Source organism: Chiloscyllium punctatum, chromosome 2 (assembly GCF_047496795.1).
Source record: "Chiloscyllium punctatum isolate Juve2018m chromosome 2, sChiPun1.3, whole genome shotgun sequence".
NCBI lineage: Eukaryota > Metazoa > Chordata > Chondrichthyes > Orectolobiformes > Hemiscylliidae > Chiloscyllium > Chiloscyllium punctatum.
In genome coordinates, this window is record NC_092740.1 from 38,790,728 (window position 1) to 38,805,536 (window position 14,809).

General features: G+C 40.5%; 1 protein-coding gene across 1 annotated transcript in view; it reads right to left on the reverse strand.

The window, feature by feature from the left end:
* Nucleotides 1-14,547, reverse strand: part of jmy (junction mediating and regulatory protein, p53 cofactor) — a 116,644-nt gene extending 102,097 nt beyond the window's left edge. The window contains exon 1 of the mRNA XM_072596183.1: nucleotides 13,390-14,547. Within this exon, the coding sequence (XP_072452284.1) occupies nucleotides 13,390-14,301 (912 nt within the window). The 5' untranslated portion in view covers nucleotides 14,302-14,547. The remainder of the gene's footprint in view (nucleotides 1-13,389) is intronic.
* Between the last annotated feature and the right edge of the window lie 262 nt (nucleotides 14,548-14,809).

The following is a 14,809-nucleotide window of genomic DNA, read 5'->3' on the forward strand; positions in this document are numbered from 1 at the left end:
CCTGCATCAAAGAGCAAAAGGAATTTTGTCTCACATAAATGAGTAGTTGTGGAACTCATTTCAAGAATAAGAGGTCAAAGCAAAAACAATAGCAAATTCAAGATTTATTGGATGGAGTTGAAGGGATTATAGGGATTTAGGAACAGGGTAGATAAGTACGATTAGAACCAATGGCTCATGCAGAGGGTAAACATTGTCACGTACTATTTGAGTTTAATGACCTCCTTCCAAGTTTTAACTACCAAGTTTTTTTAAACGTATGAAAAACTTTGTACCAGTTATAATATCAGTTGCTTCAGTGACCATAATGGAAAGATGAAAAAACTAGAAAAACTGGGCCCAGCAAGAAGCAGCAAACAGCTTTGTGAAGACCACAAGTTACTAGGCTAAGTTAGCCACCTTTAAAGAAAAAAACCCTTATTGTTATAAAATCTTAAGCAACGCGACCTTTAGCATTCTGCTATCACTAATCAACTGGTTAATTCAGCTATTCTCCTAGGCCCACTTTGTAATCTGCTATAAACCACAATCTGATGCCAGCAGCGAAATTTAAAACTCATTCGTCAATTCCCAAGACCATTACAACATACAATCCTTCAAAATACTAAACATGATGCGTTCCCAGTTCAAGAAGCATCGTTTAATATTATCCTTCATATTCTGTCCTCAATTCATTTTGACTCTTCATAGGCACATCCACCTTGCTATCACATTTTAATGCTTTTGCTATAGATGCTTCTAGAAGCACCTGATGAAACTGCTTCTAAAAATTAAAGATCATTAGGTAGTACAATTTAACGTAATTATTTTAAAGAAATAGAATGTAAAACATTTAGAATTATTCATTCATTTACAGACCTGTCTTAAATTATAGCTCAGCTATCAGTCATGCCTTGCTCCCATCAATTACACTAATATAAAGAGAAGAACTTTAGCAGAATGAAGGAGAACAAGCACTATCATATAAAGACCCAAAAACACTGATCAAACTGGAATATGTCAAACAGAAACACACATACCGAAAAAGTTGCCAAAGACCACTGAATCGAGTATCATTAATATGTTCAAGACGCAGGTAGCTTTGTAGTTCAAAAGGATAGAGGGCTAAGGTGAGAATGGTGAGTTCAGATTAACTAAAGAAATATTACATCTAATGTCAAAGCTTACTAAAATAAATTAACTCTTCATTACTTACAAATTGCAATAAGCACTTTTCCTGTAATACCCTACTTCAACTCTTCAGACTCAAGGCAACTTCAAAGTGAAAACTGGGTGAGAAGCTTCCATCATTGACTATGGAGTTGGAGTCCAAATGTTAAGCATGGGGTGAATTGACGAAAGCTTATTTTTCTTAAATGGAGGTGGAAAATGCCAGCATTTGTTGCCAATCCTTTATTATCCTCGAACTGAACAGTTTGCTCAGCCATTTGTTACAAAAACGGGTAAACTTTTCTGCTTAATTTTAACCAGCAACATAGAAAACATTTATCCCATGCAGTAATCTGTGAAAATTTGAAAGGCCTAGAACTATCCCAAAGGTCACAGTTTAAAGTAAAAATTAACAACTTTATTTCTTAAAGTATAAGAGAGAATAATTAACTAACTATCTACAACTCCTTTCACCTTCCTCTTCTACAATGCCAGTCTGATAAAACCCTCAATTAAGATTTACCAAAAATTCAAATTTCAAAACCAGCCAGGTGTTGAATCTTCTCTTTGTATCTTCCTTTATCTTCTTTTATTCTTCTGAGGGATTGTGTTTCACAGGTCACTGATCGATAAAGGTACTTTCCAGAGAGCTATTCTATGGGCAATCTGTATGTGTTTCTGGATTAATGGTGCTGGAAGAGCACAGCAGTTCAGGCAGCATCCGAGGAGCAGTAAAATCAACGTTACGGGCAAAAGCCCTTCATCAGGAATAAAGGCAGAGAGCCTGAAGGGTGGAGAGACAAGCTAGAGGGTGGGTGGGGGTGGGGAGAAAGTAGCATAGAGTACAATAGGTGAGTGGGGGAGGGGATGAAGGTGATAGGTTAAGGAGGAGGGTGGAGTGGATAGGTGGAAAAGAAGATAGGCAGGTAGGACAAGTCATGGGGACAGTGCTGAGCTACAGGGCAGAGGAAATGACCTGGGAGTTGCAGTGGGAGAGGGACTCCCTGAGATTCTTGTAGAGGAGGAAAACTTCTTCCAGGCAGACATCCTTGCAAGGGGATTAGGAGCAGGGTTAAAATCAACTTGGTAAAAACAATGACTGCAGATGCTGGAAACCAGATTCTGGATTAGTGGTGCTGGAAGAGCACAGCAGTTCAGGCAGCATCCAAGGAGTAGTAAAATCAACGTTTCGGGCAAAAGCCCTTCATCAGAACGAAAGGCAGAGAGCCTTTAATCTGTATATATTGCTGGTTTGGCAGTTCTCCCTCAACTGTTCGATTTTTCCCAGTCTTATACCCCCAAAAAATCAGATTGTGTCATTGGCTTTTAATATTGTCACTATGCTAAGTACAGATTTGATTGAAGTTTGGTAGTTTTTGGGATAGAATTTAAACTGATTGGCCTAATTCAAATTTGCTTAAACTTTCTTAAAGGTATAGTACACCCACATATTCACAACACCTCCCCCTTTAAGAAAAAATGAACCAACATAATGAAAAGATGGTTTCATTTTTCTGTTCTTTAAACACATTATTCTAACACATTACTTTAATATAAGTTCACCTTAACCTCTTCCCTTATACTTGTATATACATATAACATTAAACAAATACAAATCTTATCTAAACTTTATCCAATCTGAAACAAGGAATTAAGAGGGCTAAAAAGGATTGAGATATCCTTAGTGGGCAGGGTTAAAGAAAACCCTAAAGCCTTTAATTCACATATAAAGAGCAAGAGAGTAAAGAGGGAAAAGGTTGGCCCACTCAAGGACAAAGGAGGAAAGATATACATGGAGTCAGAGAAAATGGGTGAGGTTTAAGGAGTACTTTGCATCGGTATTCACTGAGGAGAGGGTGGATGTTGAGGCTAGGGATAGATTTTTGATTATTCTAGGTCAAGTCGGCATAAGGAGGAAGTGTTACTTAGGGCAACAAGAGAGGAAATAGCTGGGGTTTTAACAGATATCTTAGCAGCATCCTTGAAAACAGCTGAGGGCCCAAAGGACTGGAGAATTGCTAATGTCGTCCCCTTGTTTAAGAGTAGTAGCAGGGATAATCCAGTTAATTAGAGACCTGTGAGCCTGATGTCAGTGGTAGGGAAGCTGCTGGAGAAGATACTAAGGGATAGGATTTATACCCATATGAAGGAAAATGGGCTTATCAGTGATAGGCAGCATGGTTTTGTGCAGGGAAGGTCATGTCTTACAAACCTAATAGAATTCTTTGAAGAGTTGACAAAGTTGATTGATGAGGGAGGGGACGTATACATGGACTTTAGTAAGGGGTTTGATAAGGTTCCTCATGGTAAACTAATAGTGAAAGTGAAGTCGCATGGGTCCAGGCTAGATGGATAGAGAACTGGCTGGGCAACAGGAGACAGAGTAGTAGTGGAAGGAAACTTCTCCAAATGGAGACCTGTGACCAGTGGTGTCCCAAAGGGATCCGAGCTGGGACCACTGTTGTTGGTGATATACATAAAATGATTTGGAGGAAGGTTAGCAAGTTTGCAGATGACACTAAGATTGATGGAGTGGCAGATAGTGAAAGGAACTGTCACAGAATACAGCAGAATATTGATAGATTGAAGAGTTGGGTGAAGAAATGGTTGGTGGAGTTCAATCCGGACAAATGTGAGGTGATGCATTTTGGAAGATGCAATTCAAGAGCAAACTATACAATAACCGGAAAAGTCATGGGGAAAATTGATGTACAGAGAGATCTGGGTGTACAGGTCCATTGTTTCCTGAAAGTGGAAATGCACGTCAGTAGAGTGGTTAAGAAGGCATACTGCATGTTTTCCTTTATTGGATGGGTATTGAGTACATTGAGGTCATGTTACAGTTTTATAAACTTTGGTTTGGCCACATTTAGAATACTGCATACAGTTCTGGTCGCCATATTACCAAAAGGATGTGGATGATTTGGAGAAGGTGCAGTGGTGTTTCACCAGGATGTTGCCTGCTATGGAGGGTGCTAGCTATGAGGAGAGGTTGAGTAGATTAGGATTATTTTCATTAGAAAGGAGGAGGTTGATGGGGACCTAATTGAGGCCTGCAAGATCATGAGAGGTGTAGACAGGGTGGATAGCAAGAAGCATTTTCTCCAGAGTGGAGGACTCAATTACTAGGGGCCACAAGTTCAAAGTGAGAGGGAAAAAGTTTAGGGGAGATATGTGGCAGGTTCTTCATGCCGAGGGTAGTCTGGAATGCGTTGCCACTGGAGGTAGTAGTAGTGGGAAGGGTAGCATAATTTAAGATGTATCTGGCTAGATACGTGGATGGACAGGGAGCAAGGGGATACAGATCTTTAGAAAACAAGCAGCAGAATTAGATAGAGGATATGGATCGGTGCAGGCTTGAAGGGCCTGTTCATGCGCTGTAATGCTCTTTGTTATTTTGTTCTATAACAGAGAATAATTAACTAACAACTATTTACAACTCCTTTCTCCAACCTTTTACCTTCCCTTTCTACAATGCTCATCAGATAAAACCCCTGATTAAGATTTACCAAAAATTCAAATTTCAAAACCAGCCAGGTGTTGAATCTTCTCTTTGTATCTTCCTCTATCTTCTTTTCCTCTTCTTAAGGATAATGTTTTACAGGTCACTGATCGATAAAGTTACCTTTAAGAGAGCTATCTGTGGGCAGTCTGCATGTGTTGCTAGCTTGGCAGTTCTTCACCCAACTGTTCAATTTTTCCCAGTCTTATACTCCCAAAACAGTTGGATTGTGTCATTGGCTTTTAATATTATCAATATACTAAATTCAAAACTTGATTGGAGTTTGATTTTTTTGGGGATATAATGTAAACTGATTGGCCTAATTCAAAATTTGCTTTTTTGTCTCCAGGCAACCAGCTACACCAGCTGTTGGACCAAACAATTCCATTATATCGTGTTCAGAACACTTGGTGCTGTCAGGTACTTCTGCTAGCTTTTAACTTTCTTAAAGATACGGTACACCCACATCTTCATAACACATTTCACAGGATGGTTCAAAGTCAAAGTCAATCACATTGTTCTGGGTCTGGAGTCTCATACGTAGGTCAGACTGAGCAAGCATGGCTAATTTCCTTTCCTAAAAGATATTACTGGACCAAAAGGGATGACAGCTGTGAAACTATTAATCAGACTTTTTTTAAATTCCAGATTTATTAAGTGGCAGAATTTGAGTTCAGTTATCATGTTGGAATCTGAAACCACATCCCATTGCCTAGCTTCTGGATTACTAGCTCAATGCAATGACCACTGAGTCATTATCACATCAAAATATGCAATAGTAAACTAGAAACCTCATTACTATTACAAAATCCTGATTAATAGGACTCTAATGTAATAGGTTTCACATTACTGATGCAATGGACCATTGATTAACGATCAGTTTAAGAAATATTCACAATCAAAATCCAAATAAATTAATGTAATAACATTCCGACTATTAACCACATAAGATCATGATTATTGACAAAATTAACAAATGATTTGATTATTCAAGAAATAGACTTTCTACAAAAAACAATGACAATGTACCTACTCGCAGGCCTTTTCCTACAGTAGTTGCAGCAGCAAATGAACCTCAGACCATTAGGTCAAGCCCACCAATAAAAGAAGTCTCCAGCATACTGATTCTATCATGCACTGCGACAGACATGGTAGTTTTTAAAAAGCAAACATAATTAACTAAAGCTGAAAATGTGTTGCTGGAAAAGCGCAGCAGGTCAGGCAGCATCCAAGGAACAGGAGAATCCTAGATTCTCCTGTTCCTTGGATGCTGCCTGACCTGCTGCGCTTTTCCAGCAACACATTTTCAGCTCTGATCTCCAGCATTTGCAGTCCTCACTTTCTCCTCGAAGGTAATTAGCTAAAGGTAATATACATGTATTCAAAAGAAATGTTGTCAAATCTCGCTTCTTTAAAATGGCAGCAAATAAAAGGCAATGATGTGCATAATCACTGCACCAAAAGCCAACCTGCCCACTCAGTTACTTCACGTTGAAGATCATTACAGAACAGGACCCACTGGAGTGGGAAAACTGCAGTTTGCATTCATCTAGTATGAATCACAACCTAAAAAACCATTGCAATTAGGGAATCACTGGTAGCAAAGCAATTGGATAGTCTGGTATTGGAATTCTCATCTTTATTTCTGTTGTCACATCATCTGCTTCTTCTACTGGTCATGTTATCAGATAGATAAATGTCTTTGTTGTGCTCCGGTTCTAATCTTTCTCCTGCATGATGACTTTTCATGGCAGACCACTGTCAAACAGGGCACACACAATGTAAAGTATTAATTGCACCTCCAGATTTACGTAGGCACCAAAACCACAGCTTCAACATGCCAATGGCTCACTGGATGAGATCATCTGTATTCATGACAGGCTTCTGTACCACTCTCTTGACTCACAGGTGGCTCTTCTCTCAGAAGTCATGAGGCTCGTTTGAAAGGGATATCTCTGATCTCCCAGAAGTTAGCAAACAATCCCTTTGATTATTTAATGGGATGTGGACATTCCAGGCTAGGCTACCAATCTCTAATTGCACACTAGAGTGTGGCCTTGAACCACGTTTAGTTCATTACTAAATTTAAAATAATGATGGAAGATAGACCAGATCTAAAAGTTGAAGTTCTAATTTGGAGAAAGGCCAATTTTGACAATATTAGGCAAGAACTTTCGAAAGCAGATTGGGGACAGATGTTCGCAGGTAAAGGGACGGCTGGAAAATGGGAAGCCTTCAGAAACGAGGTAATGAGAATCCAGAGAAAGTATATTCCTGTTAGGGTGAAAGGAAAGGCTGGTAAGTATAGGGAATGCTAGATGACTAAAGAAATTGAAGGTTTGGTTAAGAAAAAGAAGGAAGCATATGTCAGGTATAATAAGGATAGATCGAGTGAATCCTTAGAGTACAAAGGAAGTAGGAGTATACTTAAGAGGGAAATCGGGAGGGCAAAAAGGGGACATGAGATAGCTTTGGCAAATAGAATTAAGGAGAATTCAAAGGGTTTTTACAAATACATTAAGGACAAAAGGGTAACTAGGGAGAGAATAGGGCCCCTCAAAGATCAGCAAGACGGCCTTTGTGTGGAACCACAGAAAATGGGGGAGATACTAAATGAATATTTTGCATCAGTATTTACCTTGGAAAAGGATATGTAAGATATAGACTGCAGGGAAATAGATGGCGACATTTTGCAAAATGTCCAGATTACAGAGGAGGAAGTGCTGTATGTCTTAAAACGGTTAAAGGTGGATAAATCCCCAGGACCTGATCAGATGTACCCGAGATCTCTGTGGGAAGCTAGAGAAGTGATTGCTGGGCCTCTTGCTGAGATATTTGTATCATCGATAGTCACAGGTGAGGTGTCGGAAGACCGGAGGTTGGCAAACTTGGTGCCACTGTTTAAGAAGGGTGGTAAGGACAAGTCAGGGAACTATAGACCAGTGAGCCTGACGTCTGTGGTGGGCAAGTTGTTGGAGGGAATCCTGAGGGACAGGATGTACATGTATTTGGAAAGGCAAGGATTGATTAGGGATAGTCAACATGGTGTTGTGCATGGGAAATCATGTCTCACAAACTTGATTGAGTTTTTTGAAGTAACAAAGAGGATTGATTAGGACAGTGGTAGATGTGATCTATATGGACTTCAGTAGGCGTTTGACAAGGTTCCCCTTGGGAGACTGATTAGCAAGGTTAGATCTCACAGAATACAGGGAGAACTAGTCATTTGGATATAGAACTGGTTCAAAGATAGAAGACAGTGGGTGGTGGAGGAGGATTGTTTTTCAGACTGGAGGCTTATGACCAGTGGAGTGCCACAAGGATCGATGCTGGGTCCTCTACTTTTTGTCATTTACATAAATGATTTGGATGTGAGCATAAGAGGTACAGTTAATAAGTTTGCAGATGACACCAAAATTGGAGGTGTAGTGGACAGCAAAGAGGGTTACCTCAGATTACAACAGGATCTGGACCAGATGGGCCAAGGGGCTGAGAAGTGGCAGATGGAGTTTCAGATAAATGCGAGGTGCTGCATTTTGGGAAAGCAAATCTCAGCAGGACTTTGACACTTAATGGAAAGGATTAGTGGTGCTGGAAGAGCACAGCAGTTCAGGCAGCATCCAATGAGCAGCGAAATCGACGTTTCGGGCAAAACCCCTTCCAGCACCACTAATCCAGTATTTGGTTTTCAGCATCTGCAGTCATTGTTTTTACCAACTTAATGGAAAGGTCCTAGGGAGTGTTGCAGAATAGACCTTGGAGTGCAGGTTCATAGCTCCTTGAAAGGGGAGTCGCAGGTAGATAGGACAGTGAAGGCGGTGTTTGGTATGCTTTCCTTTATTGGTCAGAGTATGGAGTACAGGAGTTGGGAGGTCATGTTGCGGCTGTACAGGACATTGGTTAGGCCACTGTCAGAATATTGTGTGCAATTCTGGTCTCCTTCCTATCGGAAAGTTGTTGTGAAACTTGAAAGAGTTCAGAAAAGATTTACAAGGATGTTGCCAGGGTTGGAGGATTTGGGCTATAGGGATAGGCTGAACAGGCGGGGGCTGTTTTCCCTGCAGCGTCGGAGGCTGAGGAGTGACCTTATAGAGGTTGACAAAATTATAAAGGGCATGGATAGGATAAATAGGCAAAGTATTTTCCCTGCGGTCGGGGACTCCAGAACTAGAAGGCATAGGTTTAGGGTGAGAGGGGATAAGAGAGACCTACGGGGCAACTTTTTCACACAGAGGGTGGTACATGTATGGAATGAGCTGCCAGAGGAAGTGGTGGAGACTGGTACAATTGCAACAATTTAAGATGCATTTGGATGGATATATGAATAGGAAGGGTTTGGAGGGATATGGACAGGGTGCTGGCAGGTGGGACTAGATTAGGTTGGGATATCTGGTTGGCGTGGATGGGTTAGACAGAAGGGTCTGTTTCCATGCTGTACATCTCTATGACCCCATCTCTGTTGTTAGAAAACCATGTTACTAATTTAGCGAGGGATACAGGAATGATGCAGAATAAAAGATCAGCCATGATCTGAGTGAGTGGCAGAGCAGAGCTGAAGGACTGAATTGCTTATTCCTGAACTTATTTCTTAAGTTACATTCAGGAGTTTCAGCATTTTAACCCAGCAACAGCTGTGATGATATAAGTCAAAATCATGTTCGTTGTTGGGAAGTATTATCCAAGCAGCTGCAACTGTGCATGTTGTAGTTAACATGCAGTTCTGCCACCATGCATCAGTTGTGGACAGAGTGAATATGATATTTGTCAGGCAGGCTGCTATGCTCTAGATGGTGTCAAGCTAGTTGAGTGTTGTTGGAGAGGCACTCATCCAAGTAAGGCAGAGTATTCCATCATGCTCTTCATGTGTCTTGTAAAAATGGATAGGCTTTGGGGAAATCAGGTGGTGAGTCACTTGACCAGCCACTGACTTGCTTTTGTGGATGCAGTACTTAAATGGCTGATTCAGTTTCTTGTGAATGGTAACAAGATGTAGATAGTTTGTAATTCAGCGACAGTAAAGCCATTGAATATCAGGATTTTGTTTAGATTAGTTCTTACTGGAGATGGTCACTGCCTGGTACTTGTGTGGAACTGATATTACTTGCTTAAAACCTTTCAGTTCTGAAGAAACATATCAGATTTGAAACGTTAACTGTTTCTCTCTGCACAGTTGCGGTCAGATCTAAGTTTCTCTAACATTCTCTGTGTTTAATGTAACTTTCTATTGATCAGCCTAAGCCAAAACACTGCCCAGGTCTTGCTGCATATGAATATAAGCTGCTCCGGTATCCGAGGAATCACAAATGGTGCACTTGGATGATCATCAGCAAACAGCTCATTTCAGAGCACAGTCGATGATGAAGCAACTGAAGTGGGTTGGGCCTGAGACATTAACTTATAACAGTCCAAGGAGGAGGCTCAACACCACCTTCAAAGGCAATTATAGATGGGCAACAAATGTTGGCCTTTCCAGTCGAACTCAACAAATTCTACTGTTTCACATGTGGTCACTATAGGAACATAACAAATTGTTCCGAGATGAAACTTCAGTTCTTTATACTTTAGGCACCGCTGATGGCAAAAGGCATATTCTGTACTGGCGTACTAAATTAATAAATTAAAATGACAGTGCTATTCATCCATAGATCATTATATAAATTTTATACTTAATATGGCAAGTAAAGGAGCAGACACCCAGTTAACCAAATTGTTAATTGATGTAACAAAGCAAGAGTTTTCTCAATATATGCTGAGAAAAAAATGGAAATGTTGAAAATCTGAATATAAAAGCAGCAAGTTTTCAATTTGACAGATGCTATTGTTAACAAAAATAAATTTGGATTAAGCACTGTTCAGCCGCATTAACTATGATACTAAAAGGAAACATCAATGGAATTAAATTAATTCTAGTTAAATAGATCAAAAAACAGTGCTTCAGAATCTCAGAAATTACAGCACAGAAAGCCAGCACCTTGCCTTTAGTTCATGCATCAAGTTTTCTTTAAACAAAGGCAAATTTAGCCTCTTGAATTCAGCCATCTGACATGATCAATTCGGCCTCAAGTCCACTTTCCTGCCCATTCTCAATAACCTATCAACCTATTACCAACTAAAAATTTGTTTTTCTCTTTCTTAAATTTTCTCAATGCCCCAGGATCCACTACACTAAGGTAGTGAATTCCAGATTCATGACCCTGTGAAGGAAGTAATTTCTCTCCATCTGTTTTAAATCTGATGTCCATTATCCCTAAAACTATGGCCCCAGATGAGGAAACATCTTTTCTAAGTCTACTTTGTCAATCCCTTTATACCTCAATTAGGCCTCCTCTAATTCTTCTTTGCTCCAGAGTGCATCAGCCCAAACTGCTCAAGCTAACTAAGACGAACCCTTTATGTGTGGAATCAATCTACTAAACTTCATCTGAACTGCCTCCAATGCAACTACATCCATCCTCAAGTGAGGTAACCAAAATTGTGCACAATGCTGCAGGACCTGCCTCACAAATGCCTGGTAAAATTGCAGTCATATCTCCCTACTTTTATACGCTATTCATCTAATAATAAATACCAAAATTCCATGTGGCCTTCCTTATTACCTGCTGTACTCTCATGCTGCACATTTCTGCCATTCTTCCATGGGTACACCCAGATCTCTCTAAACTGAAGCATTCCTGAGTTTCTCTCCATTTAGATAATAAGTCACTTTTCCATTCCTCCAACTAAAATAGATAACCTCATTCTTATCACATTATATTAAAAGTGCCAAATCTTGGCCCAAGATGATTTGATACTCTCTTCCTGAGAAGGTGGTGGAAGTAGCTTCCTTGAATTTTTTTTAAGACACAGGTGGATAGATTCTTGGTAAGCAAGGGAATGATAAGTGGTAGGTAGGAATGAAGATTTGAGTTTATCAAATTAGCCATGATATTATTGAATAGCAGAATGGGCTCAAGGACAAAAGGCCTACTCTTGCTCCTAATTCTTATGGATGTTCATAAATTGAATGTGTTTTTCCTGCATGAATCAAAAACAGAAAAACAAAATAATTCAAGTCACAAAGATAGAGAGATATTTCTGTGAAACAACTATTAAACATAAGCAAATGGACACATCTATATATGAAGTATATGTATTTTTTCTTTTAACAATATAAATTTGACACATTTAATGCAAGAAACTTTTAAATGCATCAACTCATCACTGCACTTCAATTTAGTGCTGAATGCAGTTTAACACCAGTATAAGTCTATCCTCAATGGATAGTTAGGAAAGGTGAACAATAATGTTAAGATACTTGTCCATTTTAAAAGGAATACAGTAAATATTAAAAGCTACCACCATGGTTGAACCAATCCACATTAATTCATCCCCAAGATCGTAGAGGTAGCACGCACCAATTGCCAAAAAGAGACAATGTGTTTGTTGCTGAAGTTAAGAAGTTGTGTTCTGGGAACATAATGTCTAAAACAGGATATTTTAGTAGTTTTTTAAATTGTAAAATTCTTGTATTATATGGTAAAAGTACAAAATTAAACTTAATTCCACAACATGATAAATTCTGCCCTACTGATAAGGGTAAATCAATGAGACAGTGCAACAATGCAGGGAAAATCAGTTTGCATATGCTTGAAATGCAAAGTACACTACATAATATTTAATATATCATTCTTCATTCCTTCGTAAAAGGGTTAAAAACATGATGCAATACACATTTCACAGGTGGTCAGAATAGCTGGTTTTACTTGTCACTGCCAGCCTTGGGCTATTCTCTGACAATGTGGTTGTGTTTGCAGAAGAGCTTGACCTATTAAGGTTGTAGATCACATTTCCATCATGTAAATCAACAGATGACAGGCAGAAACAATTTAAAACAAAGAGATGTAAAGGTTAAAAAATGTCCACACTGGTTTGATAGAAATTAAGATTGACTTCCACAAACAATCTGATTACTTGTAAAATTTCAGGGCCATCTCCACTTTACTGGCAACTAGACCTTAAAAATTAATTTAAGATCTTCAATTTATGTAGTCCCTCAACAGAATTTTTCAAAGCACTTTATAATCATTAAAGACTTTTTTTTAAAAAACGTGTGATTATTATAATTCAGGAAACACAGGAAATAATTTGTGCCCATCAAGGTTCCACAAGCAGCAACATAATAATGACCAGACAATTTGTTTTTGGTATATTGTCCAAAGTACAAATACTGGCCAAAAGACCAGAAAATTTCCCTTCCTTTTCTTGTTAATGGTGTTTACATCCACCTAAGAGGACAAGCAGACTCTCGTTTAAACATCTACTCTGAACTACAGCATGCTTCACACTCCCTCAGGACTGAACTGGAGTGTTAACTTCTATTTTTGGGCTTATGTCCTGAAATAGAACTTGAATGCACAGCCCCTCGATTCACAGGTTTGAGTGTTACCAACTGAGCCATGAATGACACTCTTAATAGCAGACATTAAAGAAAACAAAGAAGTAGCTTGCTTTCCAAGTATAACAGCAAATATAGCAGATTGCTTTTGACCTAATTAGTAATTCATTAAATGAAAGTTGCACAATCCAATACAAAGATATATCTCCATTGTAACCTACTTGGATGGCCATTACTCATCCAACTATTAAGCCAAATGCAATAGCATTGAGAAACTAAGATTAATGTTTAATAAAGATTAAATATAATTAAGTTTTATCATATAAAATGTAATATTCTGTTATATGAAATCAAGTAGTCTCACCTCTTGTAAACGTTTTTTTGCTCTCTGCAATACCTCTTCATATCCTTTCTGCCTCAGCTCACTCAAGCTCTCATAATACTCATCCGGGTTATCGTTTTCAGTGAATAGGAGATGAGAAAGAATTTTCCACCCACAGACATCCAGAGCATGGCCAAGGTAAACTTGAAGTTGTAAGCATAGCGAGTCCATCTCTCCATCGATCACTTCAGATGCACCAAACAGGACTGACCACATCCCTGAGGGTTCCTCAGGAAATACTGGCAAACAAGGTTCTAACTCCGAATTCACGGCACAAAGTTGCTGATGAATGGATCTCAAATCCTGGAAGGAGAACAGTCCGGCCCAGCTACAATCATCCGGTATCACAATATCCTTTTCTTGGTCTTGGTCCTGATCCCTATCCGCTGCCGTGGCAGAATCGTGAAGATGAATAGTGTCCTGAACTGGGCCTAAGATATCAGCCTCACTCGGAGGAGGACCCATCGCTCTTGTATCGCCCAAAGGAACCGCAGAGAGCCCCGGTTCTCCTTGAAGTGGACTCCTTACTCCAATTTCCTTTGCTGTTGGGCTCTTGATGCTGGTCCGTCCTCGGGCTGGACTCCTGAGTGTAGCCGCTCCACTCCGGGTCGGACTCTTGATGCCAGCATCCCCTCGAACTGGGCTCCCGGCCTGGGGCCCTTGTGATTTCCGGACCCCCTCCTCATCTTCCTCTCCCTCCCGCCTTATCCGCTGGTCCCTCGCCCCGATCCTCTTCCTCTGCACCGTCCTGTTGTGGCAGGTTATGGCAAACTTTCCCTCCACCTCATTCCAAGCCACGATGAAAACAAACTTGTGCTTTTCCTTCTCGTCGAAGGCGTTGGGTCTCACAGCCACCCAGTCCGACTCCAAGTTGTCTTCCACGGCGAATGACATCGTCGATATTCTCTCTGCCCACCAAGACAACGGACGGTGGAAAATAAGGAGAATATTTCCCCCACCACCACCACGCCAGGAGACAAGAGCCGCCACACCATCCGTTACAAGTTCAGAGCTGGACCAGCCATCTTGGCTCACACCGTTCCTCCTGCACCTCCTCCTCCACAGCCTCCTGCCCCCCTGAGCCCACCATCCAGACCCGCGGGCTGCCGCCGGCTACTGCTAACTCCTATTGTAAATCGTTTTAGCTCTCGTTCCCCCCCCCCAAACCCAACCCCCCGGCTCAGGCTCGAATCGAAGTCCTGAATTCCTCCTTCCCTCCCCCCACTCTCCCTATCCTCCTCCTCCTCTTCCTTCTGTCGCTTCTCCAGAAAGATCTCCGAGACAATGCGGACTCCTCACATCACGTGTCACCATCTGTTTACAAACGGACGCGGCAGCGCTCGCGACGACGTATAACCCCAGCAACCTCGCGCCGGCAATGGAATGTTGCCGCTCCCGCCGT